We start from the raw sequence: 19,978 nt of genomic DNA on the forward strand, positions 1-19,978 counted from the left end.
ACTCATAAGTTGGAACTCTTCTCTACCTGATAGCGGAACCAGAATCCACAAGCCTTAGCCTGCTCCAGTCTTGTTCCTCATCCTGCCCCTGCCTTGCTCTTACTCTGGCCTTGTTCCAGCCTTGCTCTGGACTCCTGATCCTGGCTCTGTCCCCCAGGCTCCAGCCACTAGCCTGCCACAGCTCTGACTACTAGGCATAACCATCCCCATCCCGGTTTCTGACGGACTATTTCCCTACACAGGGTATTGATTGCATGCTATCTATGCAGGGATATAGGATTAATGTGCGACCTGTGCTTTACTCTGACTGCTACCTGCCGCTTAAGACTCAGGATGCAGAGGGTGAATCAGAAGGAAGAATCTTGTGGCAGAACTCTAAGCTCTTGTACACAAATTCCCTCCCGCCGCCCCATCATGCTGAGGGTTTGGTTGGTTTGAAAGAAAACTTACCTAGGTTTCCTTGGAAATTTCTGTTTGTAGCATAAATATGAAATTAAAGAATGTGTCAGCTTAAGCTTGATCAAGGAAGTAAGCTGCATGTTGCAAAGAAAGGCCCTGACTCACAAGCAGAAGGGAGGCCTTGAAAACAGTGAGTTATAAGGCCAAAAGGAATGAAGCAGATAGGATATCTGGCTCAAACAATAACTGAGATAAGGGGACGCTTCTAAAAAGAAGGCCTCTGGCTGATAAGGGTGCACGCAGATGGTTTTAAATAAGACAAAGGAAATCAGTCTAGAAAGGAGCCAACATAAATGTTCCCACCCCATAGACCAGTATTATTTTAAAAGTAGAGCCTATCTGAAGCCAGGTGCAATGGAAAACTGTTGGCCAGAAAGGCCTTGGGAAGAAAGGTGGTTGTAAATCTTATCTGAATTAAGACTGGAACTAAGGCCTGGTCTACACGACGAGTTTATATCGAACTTAGCAGTGTTAAATTGCATTAACCCTGCACCCATCTACACAACAAAGCCCTTTATATCAATATAATGGGTTCTTAATATCGATATCTGTACTCCTCTCCGACGACAGGAGTAGCACTGAAATTGGTATTGCCATTTTGGATTAGGGTTAGTGTGGCCGCAATTTGACGGTATTGGCCTCCGGGTGCTATCCCACAGTGCACCATTGTGACTGCTCTGGACAGCAATCTGAACTTGGATGCACTGGCAAGGTAGACAGCAAAAGCCCCGCTAACTTCTGAATTTTATTTTCTGTTTGCCCAGTGTGGAGCGCCGATCAGCACAGGTGACCATGCAGTCCCAGAATCAAAAATGAGCTCCAGCATGGACCACATGGGAGATACTGAAGCTGATCTCTGTATGGGGAGATGAATCTGTTCTATCAGAGCTCCATTCCAAAAGACGAAATGCCAAAGCATTTGAAAAAATCTCCAAGGCTATGATAGACAGAGGCCACAATAGGGACTCAACACAGTGCAGCGTGGAGGAGCTGAGACAAGCGTAACGGAAAGCCATAGAATCAAATGGATGCTCACGGAGTGGGTGGGAGGGACGACTGAGGACTCCAGCTATCCCACAGTTCCTGCACTCTCCGAAAACCATTTGAATTCTTGGCTGAGCTCCCAAAGCCTGAAGGGTCAAAAACATTGTTGCGGGTGGTTCAGGGTATATGTCATCAGCCCCCCCTCTCCCGTGAAAGAAAAGGGGAAAAAATCGTTTCTTGCCTTTTTTCAGTGTCACTGTATGTCTACTGGATGCTGCTGGCAGACGCGGTGCTGCAGCACTACACTGCAGTGTTCCCTTCCCTTCCCGATGGCAGACGGTACAATAGGACTGGTATCCGTCAACATCATCCCATGAATGCTCCTGGATGGCCTCAATGAGGTTGGCCAGGGGTGCCTAGGCAAAAATGGGAATGACTCCCAGTCATTCCCTTCTTTAAGCTTTGTCTCCTGAAGATTCACTCCTGCCTGGAGTATCATAGCAGCTGGCGGGTGCGCTCCTCTCCCCTCCACCTTTTATCTCTGCTTGCAGAGACAATAACGTAGTGTTGTTTCTTATTTATGCATTCCTTATTACTTCATCACACAAATGGGGGGATAACTGCCACGGCAGCCCAGGAGGGGTAGGGGAGAAGGGAAGCAACAGGTGGGATTGTTGCAGGGGCACCCGCTAGAATAGCATGCAGCTCATCATTTCTGTGGGATGTCTGGGGCTCTGACCCAGAGTAGTTGTTTGCCTCTCTGTTTCTTTAGTAGGCTTGTCATATATTCTAGGCAGGACTGACTCTCCATTAGACAAATTCCCATTTTTGTCCATGCTCCCCTGACCAACCTCACCGAGGCCGGCCAGGAGCACCCATGACAGCAGCAGACGGTACAATATGACTGGTAACCGTCATTGCCAACTTGTAAAGCAGCAGACGGTACAATATGACTGGTAACCATCTCTGCTAACTTGCAAAGGCAAGGGGATGCTACTGCGTAGCACTGCAGTACCGCGTCTGTCAGCAGCATCCAGTAGACATACGGGGACAGTGAAAAAAGGCTAAACGGGCTCCATAGTTGCCACGGCAGCCAAGAATCCTCTGGCACCTTATAGACTAACAGACGTTTTGGAGCATGAGCTTTCGTGGGTGAATACCCACTTCTTCAGATGTGACATGCATCTGAAGAAGTGGGTATTCACCCACGAAAGCTCATGCTCCAAAACGTCTGTTAGTCTATAAGGTGCCACAGGATTCTTTGCTGCTTTTACAGATCCAGACTAACACAGCTACCCCTCTGATGGCTGCCACGCTATGGCGTCTGCCAGGGCAATCCAGGGAAAAAGGCGCAAAATGATTGTCTGCTGTTGCTTTCACGGAGGGAGGATTGACTGACGACATTTACCCAGAATCACCCACGACACTGTTTTTGCCCCATCATGCATTGTGATGTCAACTCAGAATTCCAATGGGCGGGGGAGACTGCGGGAACTATGGGATAGCTACCCACAGTGCAACCCTCCGGAAATATACGCTAGCCTCAGTACATGGATGCACACCGCCGAATTAATGTGCTTAGTGTTGCCACGTGCACTCGACTTCATACAATCTGTTTCCAAAAACCGGTTTCTGTAAAATCAGAATAATCCTGTAGTGTAGACGTACCCTAAGAAGGAATTGTCTCAAATTGTTTTTTTAGCTGAAGTCAGTAATTGGCAATGACATTACTTGTTTGTTAAAGAGTGTAAAAAGAATTTTGAATTTGAGGGTTCTTTGTCAGACCCTACCTGATCTGCCCAAATGAGAGAGCTTTCCCTAGGCCTGGCCTACTTGTAAGTATAATGATCATGGCCATGAATACTTTGTTACTGTATTGGGTGTAGTGACTTTATTTTCAGGCTGCTAGGCATGTTTAGAGCAATTGTATAAAATACCATTTGGCCTTTGTACTTAACATAGGATTTTATGGTTAAATTAGTGTCTGGTGGTCTCATATTATGAATATGAATTTCTAATATTATTCATAATTCCAGCACTACTCCAGATTTTTCTTCTGCTAGAAGAATAATCCCTTCTTGGATACCCTCGGTAGTGGTAACAACCGATGGATTTTTATGCTGGTTTTGATAGTGAGGATTGAAACCTCTCTGATCTCTCAGCTACTAATTTCTCTGCCTCCACAAACAGCTTCTCATCTGGAAATTGGGATGCACAAGATATCTGTTTAGGATGAGTAATAGCTATTCATGGGTATAACATGGATTCCTTGTAGCCAGAGAGTTAGAAGCCATTGCTCATCACAAATCACATCAAGAGTTTGGCCAGGACAAAATCTGAGACATCTCACTCCAAGCAAGGATCATACCCCTAGCTGAGGAAGGCTTTTCTTACTAAAGTGTATGCAATGTGTTCGGTCTGAAAGGGCATATCTGAAGCAGTGCATCATCGCTCTTATGAGCTATGGGGCTTTTTATTTGTTCATTTTTTTCTTCCTTTTTTGGAAGTGACAAACCTTCTGAAGCCAATCTTACACTCCCAACATTTATATAATTTGTTTTTATGGAAACACTTAGTTTAACATTTGGTTTTAATCAGAAGACTACTTTTGGCTCTTATGATGTCCTAGGGAGGTATCCATGGGAAACTGTGTCTAATATGGTATTTTACTAAATTAATAAGTTCCTTGCTAGCCACTAACATCCTGTACTAAAAAAGTCTTGCCGGGTATTTTGGGGGGGGGGGAGGGGGAGAGGGAGGGTTCTTTGGTGATGTGTGTATGGTACTTGCCCTGGACGTTAGAGGGGGGAGGTAGCTTGCTATCTGTCCTGGTCAAGGGGATCATACCACCAAGGAGGGCTACTGGTACACATCTTGACTGTAGGAATAGCTTGCTAAGTGTCCAGGGGGGGTTGAAAGGCTGCCTGCATTAATCCTTCAGCCTAGCTAGCACCCAAGTAAGTAGGAGCAGTCTAGTACCACTCGGGTCTTTACCCAGGTCTTGCCCATTACACCGCCATATAGACATGACGAGGTTAGGATTTCTAACATGCACTAATGTTTTGCACATTAGTTGGTCCGTGTGCACCCTGCTGGTGCATACGAGAAGTGTCCTAGCGTGTTTTAACGTAGTGCTGTTAACACACACTAGGGAACTCTTCGTGAGCACTAACAGGATGTACGTGGACTAGTTAATGTGTAGCACATTAGTGCATATTGGAAATCTCATCCCCCTACCATGCAGTCAAGCAATCAGTCAGGATCATTTTGAACATGGGGAAGGATCTCACATTTACACCTCTGTAACCCCATGATGGTGCAGCGTGGTTGGGAGTGGAATCTTCATCTCTTCTGGTCAGACTGCCTGAAGTACTTCTCAAGCTTTAATGTGGAGACAGTCATTTGCGGGGGGTGGAGGGGCATGAAAGAAAGAGACTCTTTCCTATCTTCCCCCTTCTAAGCCATTTTTGTGCAGTGCAAGGGTTTAAATTATGGCTGGTGATCAGAAGGCATAATTCCATTCTGCTGCTGTGTGAAATCTGAGCCCTTTTCCCTGGCAGTGATGGTTCTGAGTGGAACCACAATTCCCTTTATACTGCAGCCTAAGGCAGGACTGCCCTGAAACGACAGGCTCCTCTGCTGGCCCAGACATGCTGCAGGGTGAAGAGGTGGTGAGCATAATACAGAGCACTGCGAGAGCCTCTGTGTAGCAGAAAAGCCCCAACAAACACTGCCTTGGGGAAGGCAAAGGAAGGGTTTATCTCCTGTTTGCATCCATTGTCCACTGACAATTGCATAAATTGTTCACTGACAATATTAACTGCTGTGCTGCAAAGGTGAAGCTTGCTTTACCTTTTGGGGACCACTGAGGAGTTTGCCAGACTTACTTTGAACATCATAAGAATTCCTCAATTCACAGGGGGAGGCAGCGTTGCTGTATAGGAGCCTTTTTCCTTTCCTTCAGGGAGAAGAGGTCCCACTTCAGTAGCCAGGGAGGGACTCTGGCTCCTTTCAGGGGGGTTTCTCTCTCTGGCCCAGGTCTGTTGAGCAACCCACCTTCTGAGCTGGCTGGGTAGCGTCCTCCTCTCCCCCCAGATGCTCAGAAGCTCCCGCTCAGGCTTTTCTGCATTGGAGTCACGGCTCCTTGGAGCAGGGTGGGGACCTGAGCTGCTGGTCTGACTCTGAGCCCTGTATCTGGCAGCGCGAGGCTCAGCTGGTTGGTAACAGACAGGACACAATTTGCCCTCAGTAGAGCATCTAAGTGCTGCCTTACACAGGGAACATTACTTAGTTTTAGCCAGGGACTGAGGGGGCAGAGAAGTCCTGCAGAGAAGCACTGGAACGACAGGTGAAGGTGGTTGAAGCCACCACGCTGCTATTTACCTGAGCCAGGGAGGAGGGGGAAGACTGATGTCGCAGCCGCACCACAATGAATAAAGATAAAGTTAAAAACAAAATGGTGGGGAAAACTGAACCACTAACTTTTTCCACCCCGAGAGGCAAAAATCTGGAAGCCTGAACAAAAGAGGGAGTAGTTCTGTAGCCTCCAGCAACAACACTGACCTGCCTCTAGATTTCATTAGTGATGAAAGAAGAGAAAAGCTGTGCAACAGAATGGTGCACAGAACTACCATGAAGATAAATGTATTTTCAATTTTATTTCATTTCCATTTGGGGCAGTGCAGCTGGTTCCCCAGAGGTATAAATGCCAATAAGGGCAGCATGAAGTATGGCTATATTGGAAAGAGAATAATAATAATTACAAAGAAAAAAAAAGCGTAACTAACCCCCGACCTGCAGCAGCTCGCCAGTTCCTAGTCCATGTCTGTGCACACTGTGCTCAAATGCTTCTTTGAGAGTGGAGCCTTTTAACTCAACCAGATCAAAAGTACTTCCGAACGGCAGCACAGCTAGCAGGTCCTCCATCGTAATAGTACCTTGGATAGAACAACACTTATTATGAAGCACATTGTTTTACATGAAAGCACCTTACATATCTTGTTTCAGATCACTTAATAGTGTGTTACAAAGCCTATAAAGCGTGTATCATTTGAAGCAATGTAATTTAATAGTACAGGAATAGAGGTTCCATCTTCTGATCTCAGTTTTCCAAACTGGCCAGCTAGACATATCTAAGGATTTTCTACCTCTGCTTATGTTGTGATATGCATAACCCACCAATACTGCAGCTTCACTAGTGGAAATGGGAGCAAGGTGACAACTTTTATTGTGGTGCTTCTGCTACACATTAATAATGAACACAATGGATATTGTCAAAGGCTACCAGATGTCAGTTTGCAAAAATCTGTCAAGAGTCCTTGTCTGGGACAGAATCAGAGAACCATAAGACCAGCTTTACATGTGTACCTACTTAATGTAGGAGCTCTGTCCCATGCTATGTATGACTATCTTTCAAAAGTTCTGAAGGAGAAGGACCTGGAAACTGTTGAGGACTTCCAGAACTTCCCAAAGGTATGCCTGAAATATCACAAGCTTTTCTGGGATCGGGCTAAAGCTCTTAAGCATTGTCATACAATCCTGAGGCACACAGGAAAGAATTCTGGGACAGTGCCAATGTCCCAAGCAATCACCTTACTGCCAACTACACAAAAGTACTTCCAGGCTTCAACCTACCCTGGAAACAGCGCAAAATGACTCTGTACCCCAGTCAGTTGCAAATGATGGACCACACTGTATATGAGTACTTGCTTCAATTGTTTGCCAGCAACATCTCAGAATTTACAAGCAGCCACTTCTCAAGCTACCTGCTGCCTCGCTGCTCTGAATTTGGTTATTTGAATGTTGCTAATCACCTCGCTTGCCATATGAAAAAAGATAAGTGGAAAATAGCTACCAGTCAATCCTGGGACAAGAAAAACAGAAGTTCTTACAAAATTTAGCCAGCTTATCCAGTTGCTTGCAATTGCTATAACAGTCCTACAAAATGAGTTATCCCAAAATTAAAACAAATTGTTCTTAGATTTTGTAATATTAGATTGAAGTTATGGCACCATAAGAGGATACAGAATTCACTTACCTATGTGGCAGAACATAACAGGTTTCTAAGGTTTGGTCTACACTACGCGTTTAAACTGATTTTAGCAGCGTTAAACCAATTTAACGCTGTACCCGTCCACACAACGAGGCCCTTTATATCGATATAAAGGGCTCTTTAAATCAGTTTCTGTACTCCTCCCCGACGAGAGGAGTAGGGCTAAAATCGGTATTACCATATCAGAATAGGGTTAGTGTGGCCGCAAATCGATGATATTGGCCTCCGGACGGTATCCCACAGTGCACCACTGTGACCACTCTGGACAGCAATCCCAACTCGGATGCAGTGGCCAGGTAAACAGGAAAAGCCCTGCGAAATTTTGATTTTCATTTCCTGTTTGCCCAGCATGGAGCTCTGATCAGCACGGGTGGCAATGCAGTCCCAAATCCAACAAGAGCTCCAGCATGGACCGTACGGGAGATACTGGATCTGATCGCTGTATGGGGAAACAAATCTGTTCTATCAAAGCTCCGTTACAGAAGACGAAATGCCAAAGCGTTTGAAAAAAAAATCTCCAGGCTACACAGTGCTGCGTGACAAGCGTAATGGGAACCCAGATTCAAATGGACGCTCATGGAGGGAGGGAGGGGGTACTGAGGACTCCAGCTATCCCACAGTCCCCAGCAGTCTCCGAAAAGTATTTGCATTCTTGGCTGAGCTCCCAGTGCCTGTAGGTTCAAACACATTGTCTGGCGTGGTTCAGGGAATAGCTCATCAATTTACTCCCCACCCCCACGTGAAAGAAAGGGGAAAGAAATCGTTTCTTGACTTCTTTCAACGTCACCCTATGTCTACTGAACGCTGCTGGTAGACGCGATGCTGCAGCAGTGAAGAGCAGTATCCACTCCTCTCCTCTGCCTGGTGGGAGACGGTGCAGTAGGACTGGTAACCGTCCTTGTTATCAACCTGTGAGTGCTCCTGGCTGGCTTCAATTGAGGCTGGCCGGGGGCACCTGGGTGAAAATAGGAAGGATTCTCGGTCATTCCCAGTAGATGGTACAGAACGGCTGGTAACTGTCCTCATCATAGCAACTGGGGGCTGATGGCCCTTTCCTGTGTAAAGAAAAGATTCTGTCCTGCCTGGACTATCATAGCAGCGACATGCTGGGCTCCTCTCCCCCGCACCACTTAATGTCCTGCCTGGACTGTCATAGCACCGGAAGGCTGCCTCCCCCTCATTTTATCTCACAAGTCATTGTTTCTTATTCCTGCATTCTTTATGACTTCATGACACAAATGGGGGAGGACACTGCCACGGTAGCCCAGGAAGGTTGGGGGAGGAGCGAAGCAATGGGTGAGGTTGTTGCAGAAGCACCCCCCGTGAATGGCATGTAGCTCATCATTTCTGCAGGATCCGACGTGGAGCAGCTGTGCTCTCTGATACACTGCTTCTCTAGTACACTCGCCCCATATTCTAGGCAGGACTGACTCTATTTTTAGAAACCGTAACGGAGGGATTGACTCGGGGAGTCATTCCCAGTTTTGCCTTTGCACCCCTGGCCGATCTCAGCCAGGGGCACCCATGATAGCAGCAGACAGTACAGAAGGACAGATAACAGTCATCTCATTGCCAGTTTACACCAGCAGCAGACGGTACAGAACGACTGGTAACCGTCTCTGCTATCATGCAAAAGCAAATGAATGCTGCTGTGTAGCGCTGGAGTATCGCCTCTGTCCGCGGCATCCAGTACACATACGGTGACTGTAAAAAAAAAAAAAAAAAGCTGAACGGGCTCCATGGTTGCCGTGCTATGGCGTCTGCCAGGGCAATCCAGAGAAAAAGGGCGCAAAATGATTGTCTGCTGTTGCTTTCCCGGAGGAAGGAATGACTGATGACATTTACCCAGAACCAGCCGCGACAATGATTTTTGCCCCATCAGCCACTGGGCTCTCAACCCAGAATTCTAAGGGGCAGGGGAGACTGCGGGAACTATGGGATAGCTACGGAATAGCTACCCACAGCGCAATGCTCCGGAAATGGACGCTAGCCTCGGACCATGAATGCACACCGCCGAATTAATGTGCTTAGTGTGGCCGCGTGCACTCGACTTTATACAAACCCGTTTTATAAAACCCATTTACGTAAAATCGGAAAAATCCCGTAGTGTAGACGTACCCTAACAGACATAGCCACTCTACATAAAAGTTTAGACCAGGAAGTGAAGAATACCATCTCCGCTTCTTCTGAGCATAATGACAAGCCATAGTGGTAAAAACATCAGTGACCAAACCCTGCTAGTTCTGTCAACAGTGCCAGCATGGTTGCAGCTGCATTAGTACTGGACTAACAGTGGGAGAAGTTGAGAATAGCCTCAGTGCAGATGCAACCTAGGTATTTAGGCCAGGCTTACAAGAGGTAGTACGGCTGTATGCCAGTTCAGATTTTTATATGATCCAATTTTATCTGTTAGTGGAACTCTATTTTGATAATGCCTAGAATACTAAAATGGGTAAGCTCTATTGAGAGAATATTCTTCATTATTCTTAAAATTCCAGTATTCTGTTGGTGCTTGCTCAATTAATTTGTTACTTCTGAGTCTATACTGTGCACCCTCAAGGACTGAAATATAGATATTAGTTGTTTCTGATTGTGTTTCAGAATCAGTTATGCATACAATGTGCTTAACTTTTATGCATGCTAGTGGTTCCAGAGAAACTACTGACATCAACTACAAATTATAAGAATTGGCACTATTAGGCCATAGTCCTGAATCCAGAAAAACTGTTCTTTTGTAGTTGGCATAGTGCATGATAGCAAAATATGTAAAAGTACAGGCAACAGTATAAAAAGCAGCATTAAACAAGCTAACATACCATTATTGTTGTGTTCATCAATGGGTGACCGTATCCCACCGCCATTTATGATGCACATTGAAACATGATTCCATGTATTTTCATCTCGATATTTGAGATTATTGTAAATCTGTAACGTTAGCATAAAATATTTTAACCACTTTTTAATCTTTGCTTAATCTATATGCAGGAATTTTACAAGTTACAAAATCGGAGTTTCTGGGAGCTTTTTCCAGGTTGGTAGGCCTGTATTTCTCCCTAGGAGTTAGGGAGAAAACCAATCAATCAATTGTGCCATTTACAACTATCTTTAAAGAACTTTTAAAAATTCTGCAGCCACAGTTTTATTATTTATTATTTTTAGAAACAAATCAAGTTTAAAAATAAGCCTCTCTCTATCTTTTCTTCCTGCAATCTCTGGAATTTTTTTAAAACCAGAGCGTGACATTATAGGAGATAGAAAGCTAAACCGCACCCTCTAAAGCCAAAACTAAATGAGGGAAGGGATGATTTGTAGACAGCATCATAAAGGAAAAGTAAAGGGTGATGTGTTATTTCAGAAAACATTGAAATATAGAGCAATAACTTAAACATATCTCAAAAATTAGGAAATGTGAGAGACCTTAAACATAGCTGTTCATAAAAACCTTAAAGGGGAAGAATTAAAATTTAAACACATAAACCAGTCTAACGATGTGCCTTCAAGATTAAGGGACCTGACAGAGCAACTTACTGTATCACTAGCATTTAATATCTGAAACCATCTTAAAAATCCTGGGAAGGCAGAAAACTAGAAGATTGGAGGAAAGCAAATGGAGTGCAGATTTTTCCAAAGAGTAAAGAGCAATCTATATACCTGTTGCTCAGAGGACCAAATTAGACCCTGACTTAAGTCAGACTGGTTGCATGAGATCCTCCTGCATTTATCTCTAGTAAAGTAAATGGAAAACACACAGCAAGAGAATCAAAAGACTGCCATAGAATAATGGGGCAATAATCAGCCAGGTTTAAGAATAAACACTACTTGTCGTAGTATAATTCCCAAATCTGGACCTTAGCGTCCAAAATATGGGTACTAGCATGAATTCCCCTAAGCTTAATCACCAGCTTAGATCTGATATGCTGCCACCAATCAGGAATTTTCCAGGGCCTGATACCCTCTGGTCCCCCCAAAACCTTCCCTGGGGACCCCAAGACCTAGATTCCCTGAGTCTCATAACAAAAGGGAATAAACCATTCCCTTCCCCCTCTCTTCTTCCTCCCAGCTCCTTCTCGCCCTGGGAACACTAGGAGATTGCCTGATTCAACTTCTTGAATCACCACACGGAGAGGACTGTTACCTTCCCCCTCACCCAGAGGCAATACAAGCTGCGTGAATATAACACAAAGAGAAAATTTATCCTTCCCTTCTCCCCACCAATTCCTTTGAATCTTAACTAGGAGAAAAAAATCAAACAGGTCTTAAAAGCAAAACTTTTAATAAAAAAAGAAAGAAAAAAGTAAAAGGTTTATCTCTGCACTTTAGATGGTAAAAAGTTACAGGGTCTTTTAACTATAAACAATAGAAAGAAACTTTCTCCAACAGAAATACAATTTAAGCTACTTCCAGCAAGTACACATATGTAAATGAAAAAAAAAAAACAAATTAAAAAAGACTATGACCGCCTTTTCTCACTCACAATTCTGAATAGATAAGAGACTGTAGCAGGGAGATTGGCAGAAACCTGGTTGCACCTCTAGCCCCATCCAGGACCCAGAGAGAACAAAGCCAAACCCAAAACCCACAAACAAAGGCTTCCCTCCACCAGATTTGAAAGTATCTTGTCTCCTGATTGGTCCTCTGGTGAGGGGTTTGCAGGTCACTGTTTGTTAACCCTTTATAGGTGAAAGAGACATTAACCCTTAGCTATCTGTTTATGACACTACTAGACTAATCTAGTATCTTTGTCAGGTAAATTACAAAAATAGTGGCTGAAGGGAAGAGATAGCAGCAATCACTGTCCTGGGATTTTAGTGGAGCATTTGATAGTGTTGAAAAAAAAAATCTTACTCTAATTCAAATCTCCGTGGACATGAACAACAGCCATGTGAATTAAAAATTACTTGCTGGCCTTAGTTCTTCAGCAAATTTTCAGCATAAAAACTTGTTTTTGAATAAGAAATTGGCTTTCTGTGAATATTGGGCACCATCCACTATACTAATAAAGCAAATTTGATTAAAAATTCAAATGACTATTCCCAGAGGGCTTGTAGTATCCACACAACTCTGTGCAACAAGTGACAGGGATAAATGAACAAATTTCTGATCCGTTCTCTTTTTTGTTCTATTGAGAACAGCCCTGGCCCCACAAAAGGAGTTTCATCCCAAAACTTGCATAGCAGTGAGTTCCTGAGAGCTATTAAATTGACTTGAATAGGTATTGTGGGAGTTTTGAGACTCTCGGGATCAAGTCCAAAAGGGAGAGCTAAATATATTCCAGACCTATCCAGGAACTGGTAGATCTTCTATGTCAAACATTTATAAAAGGAGTAACTGCTGCCACAGAATTCTATGAACTCTGCTAGGGATCTCACTATTACCATTTTTTAACATGAAAGCAACACAAAACCCCAAGAATCATAGAACTCTCTAGAGAGTCCAATAAAGTTGAATTGCCCCAAAGCCTTCAAATATTAATTCAGATTAAATTATAGTCTGTGGTTTCTTACCATGGCATCACAAATCAAATTTCCCAAGTTGCATTCTTGGAAACGGCATGCCTGACTTGTACCATTTAGGTAAACTATAGTTTTTCCTATCACTTGGGAAGAAAAATTATTTAGCTGTATCTTCCACTTGTCAACTTCTTCTTTCAAGACTTTATCTAAAATAGAAGCATAGAATGAGGTTAAAATGGTTACGAACCTTTTGTAACTGTTGTTCTTCGAAATGCGTTGCTCATGACCATTCCATGCTAGGTGTGTGCACAGTTGCTGGAGATTTTTCCCCTCTGTGGAATCTGTTGGGCTGGCACTAGTGCCCTCTGGAGTCATGCACGTATGCATTGCTAAAAGGGGCATCTCCGACCCCATGCCTTTCAGTTCTTTCTTGCCGGCTCACTCCAACAGAAGGACAGGTCATGGAATGGAAATGAGAAACATCTCGAAGAACAACAGTTACAAAAGGTTAGTAACCATTTTTTCTTCAAGTGCTTGTTCATGTCCATTACATGGTAGTTGACTCACAAGCAGTATCCCCGGAGGTGGGCTTGGAGTTCATAGACATGCTGACTGCAACACTGTTCTCCTGAAACCGGCACATTGCAGGCTTGCTGGGTGATGGCGCAGTAAGAAGTGGTCTGAACATACAACCAGGTCGCATCTCTGCAAATGTCCTGGATCAGTATTTGTGCAATGAATGCTGCCAACGAAGTCTGGGCTCTTGAGGAATGAGCAATGACTATGACTGGAAGTGGAACTTTTGCCTGCTCGTAGCAAGTTCAGATACAGTTGGTTATCCAGGATGAGATTCTTTGGAATGACACGGGTACCCCTCTCATTCTTTCCATGATTGCTACAAAGAGTTGGGTGGACTTGAAGAAGGACTTAGTTTTCTCAATGTAAAAGGTGAGGGTCCACCTAATATCCAACGTATGATGGCAGATGGGGGCACAGCTGGACCTTGTCCTTGGAGAACTCTGTTTAAGGGGGTTCTGATGGCACAGTTTTGTTCTCAGAGACCTTTCTGGCAGAGGTAATTGCCACCAAGAAGATGACCTATTACGAGGAGAGATGTAGTAGAGAGCATGATGCCAACGATTCAAAAGGTGGCCCTGTGAGCCTCGACAGGACCAGGTTTAGGTCCACAGGGGGAAGAGACTCATGAACTTGAGGGTAGAGTGTTTCCAGCCCCATGAGAAATCAAGCCATCATCTTGCGGGAGATCTGCCATTCATCACAGAGGGTGGAAAGTAGAGATGGCTGCCAGGTGAACCTTAATATATGGGAGAGACAGACCCTGATGCTTTAGGTGTAGCAGATAGTCTACAGTTGACTGCAGAGAAGATCAGAATGGAGAGAGATTCAGCTCAGAGGCCCAACAAATGAAAGGTTTCCACTTGGCCAGGTAGGTAGTCCTAGGGGAGGGTTTCCTACTCCTATCAAGACCTGACAAGCCCTAAGCGAGCAGGCCTGCTCTTCAGGGTTCAGCCACGAAGCAACCATGCAGTCAGGTGCAGGGAGGCGAGGTTCAGGTGAAGTAACTGGCCATGGTCTTGTGAAATCAAGTCCAGGCGAAGTGTGAGTGTGAGTAGACCTGCTACAGAGAGGTCCAGAAGCATGGCAAACCAATGCTGGTGTGGCCATGCCAGTGCTATGAGAATGACCTTTGCCTTTTCCTGTTTGGATTTTCAGGAGGACCGTGTGAACCTATGGAATCAGTGGGAAGGCACACAGTAGATGGTCTGCCCCTGAGTGCTGGAAAGCATTGGAAAGGTAGCCCATGCAGTGAGCAGAACTGATGGCATTTCTTGTTCTGCCTTGTGGAGAACAGGTCCTTCAGGGGAGGCCCCCACCTCTGGAAGATGACACTGACAACCTCCAGGTGAAGAGACCCTTTTCTTCTCACCATGAGTGATCTGCTGAGGTGGCCTGCCAGGGCATTTTGGGCTCCCGAGAGATGTGATGCCTCAAGATGAATAGCGTGTTTCATGCAAAAGTCCCATAGCTGGAGAGCCTCCTGGAACAGTGCTGAAGGCACAGCGCTCCTCCCTGCTTGTTGATGGACAACACTGCACCAATGTTTTCTATCAGAATCTGCACCACTCTGCCTGAGAACTGGGGAAGCCAAGCGTACCTAACTTTTATATGCAGGGCAAGGTTCTCCTGGGACCAGAGGCCTTGAGTCCTGAAACTGCACAGATGGGCTCCTCACTCCAGGTCTGATGTATCTCAGACTAGGGTAATGGAAGATTGAGGAGCAGCAAAGGATATCCCTACCATTACTGATCCTGAGTCTCTCCACTAGGTCAACAAAGCGATGACTGGAGGTGGAATCGTGAGTATTGAGACTAGGTGATGTCTTCTCGGCAAGTAGACTGATGCCAGCCACATCTGGAGGGGTCTGAGGCATATCCTTGGGTACTGTACCACACAGGTACATGCCGCCATGCTTCGCAATCGTTTGCGGCAGACACGTGCTGTTGTTACTAGGTGGGTCATGACGGAGATCAGGTCAGATATAGCTCAGAATCTGGTAGGCCTTGGCCTGTGTCAAATCAAGCACTGCCATGACGAATTCTCTTCTCTGAACCAGGACCAGAGTTGACTTCCACTTGTTCATCACCAGACCCAGGGCCTGGAAGGTGGCATATACTGTACTGATGCTGTGTTGGACCTGAGCCTATGAGTGACTCTTGATCAGCCAGTTGTCAAGGTACCGGTAGACTTGCATGTCTCAACATCTGAGAAAGGCTGCTGCCACTGCCATACACTTCATGGGGCTGCCAACAGGCCAAAGGGAAGCACAGTGTATTGGTAGTGGCACTGACCCACTACAAACCTGAGAAATCTCCTGTGACCATAGAAAATTAGATGTGGAAATAATTGTCCTTTAAATCAAGGGCAGTGTACTAGTCTCCTGGATCCAGGGAGGGAATGATGGAGGCTGGGGAGACCATGCAGAGCCTCCGTTTCTGAAATATTTGTTGAGGCGAAACAGGTCCAGAATGGGCCATAGACTCCGTTGGCCTTCGGAATTAGGAAATATCAGGAGTAAAACCCCTTCCCTTTTCAAGTACTGAGGAACCTCCTCTATGGCCCCTACACATAGAAAGGCTTGCACCTCCTGGACAAGAATCTGCTCCTGAAAAGGGTCCCCGAAGAGGGATTGGGAGAGGAGTGGAAGAAAACTGGAGGGTGAAACTGACTGTTATAGTGCTGGGCACCCAATGGTCCGATACTGTATATGACCATGCTAGGCTGAAGAGTGAACGGCATCCAAAAATAAAATGGGGGATGGATCTGGTGTCAAGACTGGTATACCATCCTCGGGCATGCCTTCAAAAAGCCTGCCTGGCCCTGCTGGGATAACTATGCAAGCCCGACAGAGGTAGAAGGTAGGGGTTGGCGTTGCTTATAACCCTTCCCTTTTCTTTTGTAGGGGTCCTGGAGGTGCCATGAACCTGGGAGGCTGCTGGGGCATAAAATGCTTCCTGGAGGCAGGAAGCATGTGAAGGCCCAAGGGGCAAAGGGTGGCCCTTGAGTCCTTGAGGCCACGAAGTTTGGAATCCATCTGTTCAGAGAACAGTGAGGTCCCCCTCAAAGGGGAGGTCCTGGACGGACTGCTCCACTTCGTGAGGGAAGCCTGATGAATGAAGCTATGAACAGCACCTCATAGTGACCGCTGACGCCATAGTCCTGGCTGCTGAGTCAGCCACATCGTGAGCCTTCTTGAGGGAGATCCTGGCCACTGCCTTGCCGTTTTCTAGGATGCCTGTGAAATCCTGCCTCAACTCCTGCAGCAGGCAATTCTTAAATTTGGACAATGAGTCCCACCGGTTAAAATTGTACCTCTCCGATAGAGCCTACTGGTTGGAGATACGCAACTGGAAGCTGCCCATGAAATAAACCTTACGTCTCAACAGGTCTCTTGGCCTCTTTATGTCTGAGGATAGCACTTCACTTATGTGCCGCCAATGCTGCCAGGGACCCCAGGGAAGGGGGAGTTGAGTAAAAGTACTCAAACTCACTGGCTTGGACATGGTATTTCTTCTCTGCCCTTTTTGAGGTGGGGAGCAGAGAAGGAGTCTGCCATAGTGCCCTGATGGGTCACATCACCACCTTGATAATGGGCAGGGCCACTCTGGAGGGAGTTGCTGCAGCCAAGATGTCAATTAGACTGTGTGCAGACTTCGTGAGCTCCTTGACTTCTAGTCTCAAGTTTGTGACAACCCTTTTCAGGAGCTCTTGGTGGGCCCTGAAGTCATCCGGCAGGAGCGGATAACTAGAGTCTGCAACTGGCCCACCCAGGGATGATGAGGAAGAGGCCTGTACTGAAGGAGGGGCTTCCTCCACCACATCCACTGGGGCCATTTCTTGGACATAGGCACCAGGGTGGGTACCAGAATCAGGGTATAGTGCCGAACAGGACAAAATGGTAGCTTGTGTCTCAGACACTACCAAGTATGAGTGGTGGGAAGAGGGGCCCGGTACCAGGGGAACCCCCATGGATTCCAGTACTGCCACCCCAGTGACCTGGTGCCATTCACTAAGTAGGGGGCTGGTACCGAAGTCCAGCGTGTAGCCTAGGTACCAATAGGTCTTAGGTGGAGCAAAAGATTCCTCTTCAAACTCTGAAGAGGATTCTTCTCTTGGAGACCACAGTGACGCAGTACTCGCTTCTGCTTCCAGGTGGTGCCAGGGAGCTGGCAACCATTGTATCGCAGTGATAGGTGCCACGGTGGAGCTCATTGCCCCTTGTGCCCTTCCCATCCCCAGTCATCTTGGCTGGCAGGGAGCCTGGAGTGGTCAGGGGGATTGGGAGGGACATTAGGTCCTTTGCTGCCTGGAAAGCCTCTGTGGTCAAAGGGGTCCACAGACGTATTGTCCCACAGCTGTTCCCAGGAGTTGGAGGCAGTTCCCAGACCAGACTTGGTGCTCTAGGCAGCAGTCGCCAAAGCCATCAGTGGCTCTGGGGAGGACGAGTGGCCAGGCGTGGGTCTCACTATGCTGGTCACTCCCTGCTAGTCCCTCTTCAGCACCAGAGAGCACCCTCTCTCAGTGCACTGTTTCTGATGCTTCTTCCTCGGCACTGAGGATGGAGAACAGTAGTGGGAAGAGCACGGTGCTGGCGGAGCGCTTCGCATGGAAGCTGAAGTGCTTAGTGCCAATTTGGAGAGGCTCGGCTGCCAGACTGGTCTGAGGGCTGCCTCCGTGAATAAGGCCTTTAGACTAATATCCCGTCCTTTTGTGTGCACAGTTTGAAGCCCCTGTAGATCTGGCACTTCTCTTTAACATGAGATTTCCCGAGGCACTTTAGACAGCTAGAGTGTGGGCCACTCACTGGCATCCGCTTGCTGCAGGAGGCACACAGCTTGAAGCCTGGAGACTGGGGCATGTCCAGCCCCTGTGGTGGAAGTCTCTCGATGACAGGGACAACTATTAACACTACTACAGAAATTAAACTATATACAAGAGAGAAGTCCAAACCACTGGGAAAGAAGCCTTGCGAGACCAAGAAGGATCATTCCAGGCAAGCATCTTGGACGGTAAGAAGGAACTGAGAGAGTGAGGGGCTGGGGGCACCCCTTATACTGGTGCATGTGACTGCAGAGAGCACTACAGCCGACCCAACGCCCACCACTCAGGGAAAAATCTCTGGCAACTGTGCACTTGGTGTACACACACCTAGCATGGAATAGATATGAGCGACATCTCGAAGAACTCTACTTTCATACAAATGTTATGGAAAATTTGCTCCTTAGTGATTCTAGACTATATTAACTTTTTCTTCCATGAGACCTCCTTGAACAATATCAAAATTTACTTTATATGAAATCCAATTGTGAGTGAAATTACAGAGGATCCTACTTGTTACAAGATTACAATATTCATTATAATCGTAAAACCCAGAAATAGGGGAAAATACAATTAGGTGAGTGAATTGATCCCCTGCCACATAAGGATTTATTCCCTGCAGTACATTTGCAATTACTTTTGCTCAGTCTTGTTTTAAAATGCCAATCAATAGGACTTCTACCATGCCCTTTGGGAGACTGATAGACTCATTGCACAGTCCAGCAGGGGCTTTTTTTTTAAATATTCAAACTAAATTTTCTCTTACTTATCATCTCAGTTACTCCTAGTTATAGTAGCAATACCTTACAAATTTGTTTAAAACACTTTTTGCATATTTTAAAACGGAACAGTCTTACCAATAATCATCCAAATAACCATATAGGATTACTCAATTAAGAATTAATTTTATATGCATAGCTATCCTATTAATAGGAAATTGATGGTTTATTTTCAGAAACCAAACATAACTTGGATACAGCCATCATATAATTTCTCTGATGATTTTGTATTGTGTATATCATCTGGCACGTTACAAGGTTAATTTTCAAGCAACATATAAGCATTAAGAATACTGTACTTCACCATGTACATATCTAGTACTCTGAATTATAACGTTCATGGACATTATAGTAATTCTCCAATGTTCAAGACCTGGTTTAAATAAACTCATTAAACTTGTGAAAACCATGTGACTGGCAAAGCTGAAACACCGTATCAGTTTTGAAGTGATCCATTCTTCTATTTATATGCTGGTAGTGCCTAAGAGCTCCAACCCTTGATCAGGGCCCCAAGGTGGGAGGCAACAGACAAGCAACAGAATACACACCCAGAGAATCTCAATCTGTACATCAGACAGGAGGCATCCACTAAATGAAACAAACAAACAGGGTGGCTGGCTTACAAAACAAACCATGGAAGGATTTTCCTCCTTCACAGTTTTATAATGTTTGATGAAAAACATGTGTGTTTTATATATTACATTTGCACATGGATGTTCTTTGCCTGAATCTATTTAAAAGATCATAAGCAACCCACATAAAACTGCTTGGTTGTTTTTACAATCAGAGTGAACTGAGATGCTTAAGAAAAGTGCTGACAACCTCAGAGATCAAAGCCCTTTCTTTGTCCATAA

At 45.5% G+C, this 19,978-nt stretch overlaps 1 protein-coding gene across 5 annotated transcripts in view; it reads right to left on the reverse strand.

Moving 5' to 3' along the window:
• Positions 1-19,978, reverse strand: part of NT5E (5'-nucleotidase ecto) — a 49,464-nt gene that overhangs the window by 10,797 nt on the left and 18,689 nt on the right. Inside the window, exons 5-9 of one of the 5 annotated variants that reach the window (XM_050950147.1) lie at positions 13,000-13,154; positions 10,312-10,420; positions 6,238-6,380; positions 5,331-5,401; positions 4,182-5,096 (exon numbers count right to left, since the gene is read on the reverse strand). In XM_050950147.1, coding sequence (XP_050806104.1) covers positions 5,357-5,401; positions 6,238-6,380; positions 10,312-10,420; positions 13,000-13,154 — 452 coding nt within the window. In that variant the 3' untranslated portion in view covers positions 4,182-5,096; positions 5,331-5,356. Of the gene's footprint in view, positions 1-4,181; positions 5,097-5,330; positions 5,402-5,430; positions 6,177-6,230; positions 6,381-10,311; positions 10,421-12,999; positions 13,155-19,978 lie in introns of those variants that run through there. The other 4 variants (XM_050950146.1, XM_050950143.1, XM_050950142.1 and 1 more) reach the window with 4 other exon arrangements.

This window comes from Gopherus flavomarginatus, chromosome 4, assembly GCF_025201925.1.
Source record: "Gopherus flavomarginatus isolate rGopFla2 chromosome 4, rGopFla2.mat.asm, whole genome shotgun sequence".
Taxonomy (NCBI): Eukaryota; Metazoa; Chordata; order Testudines; family Testudinidae; genus Gopherus; species Gopherus flavomarginatus.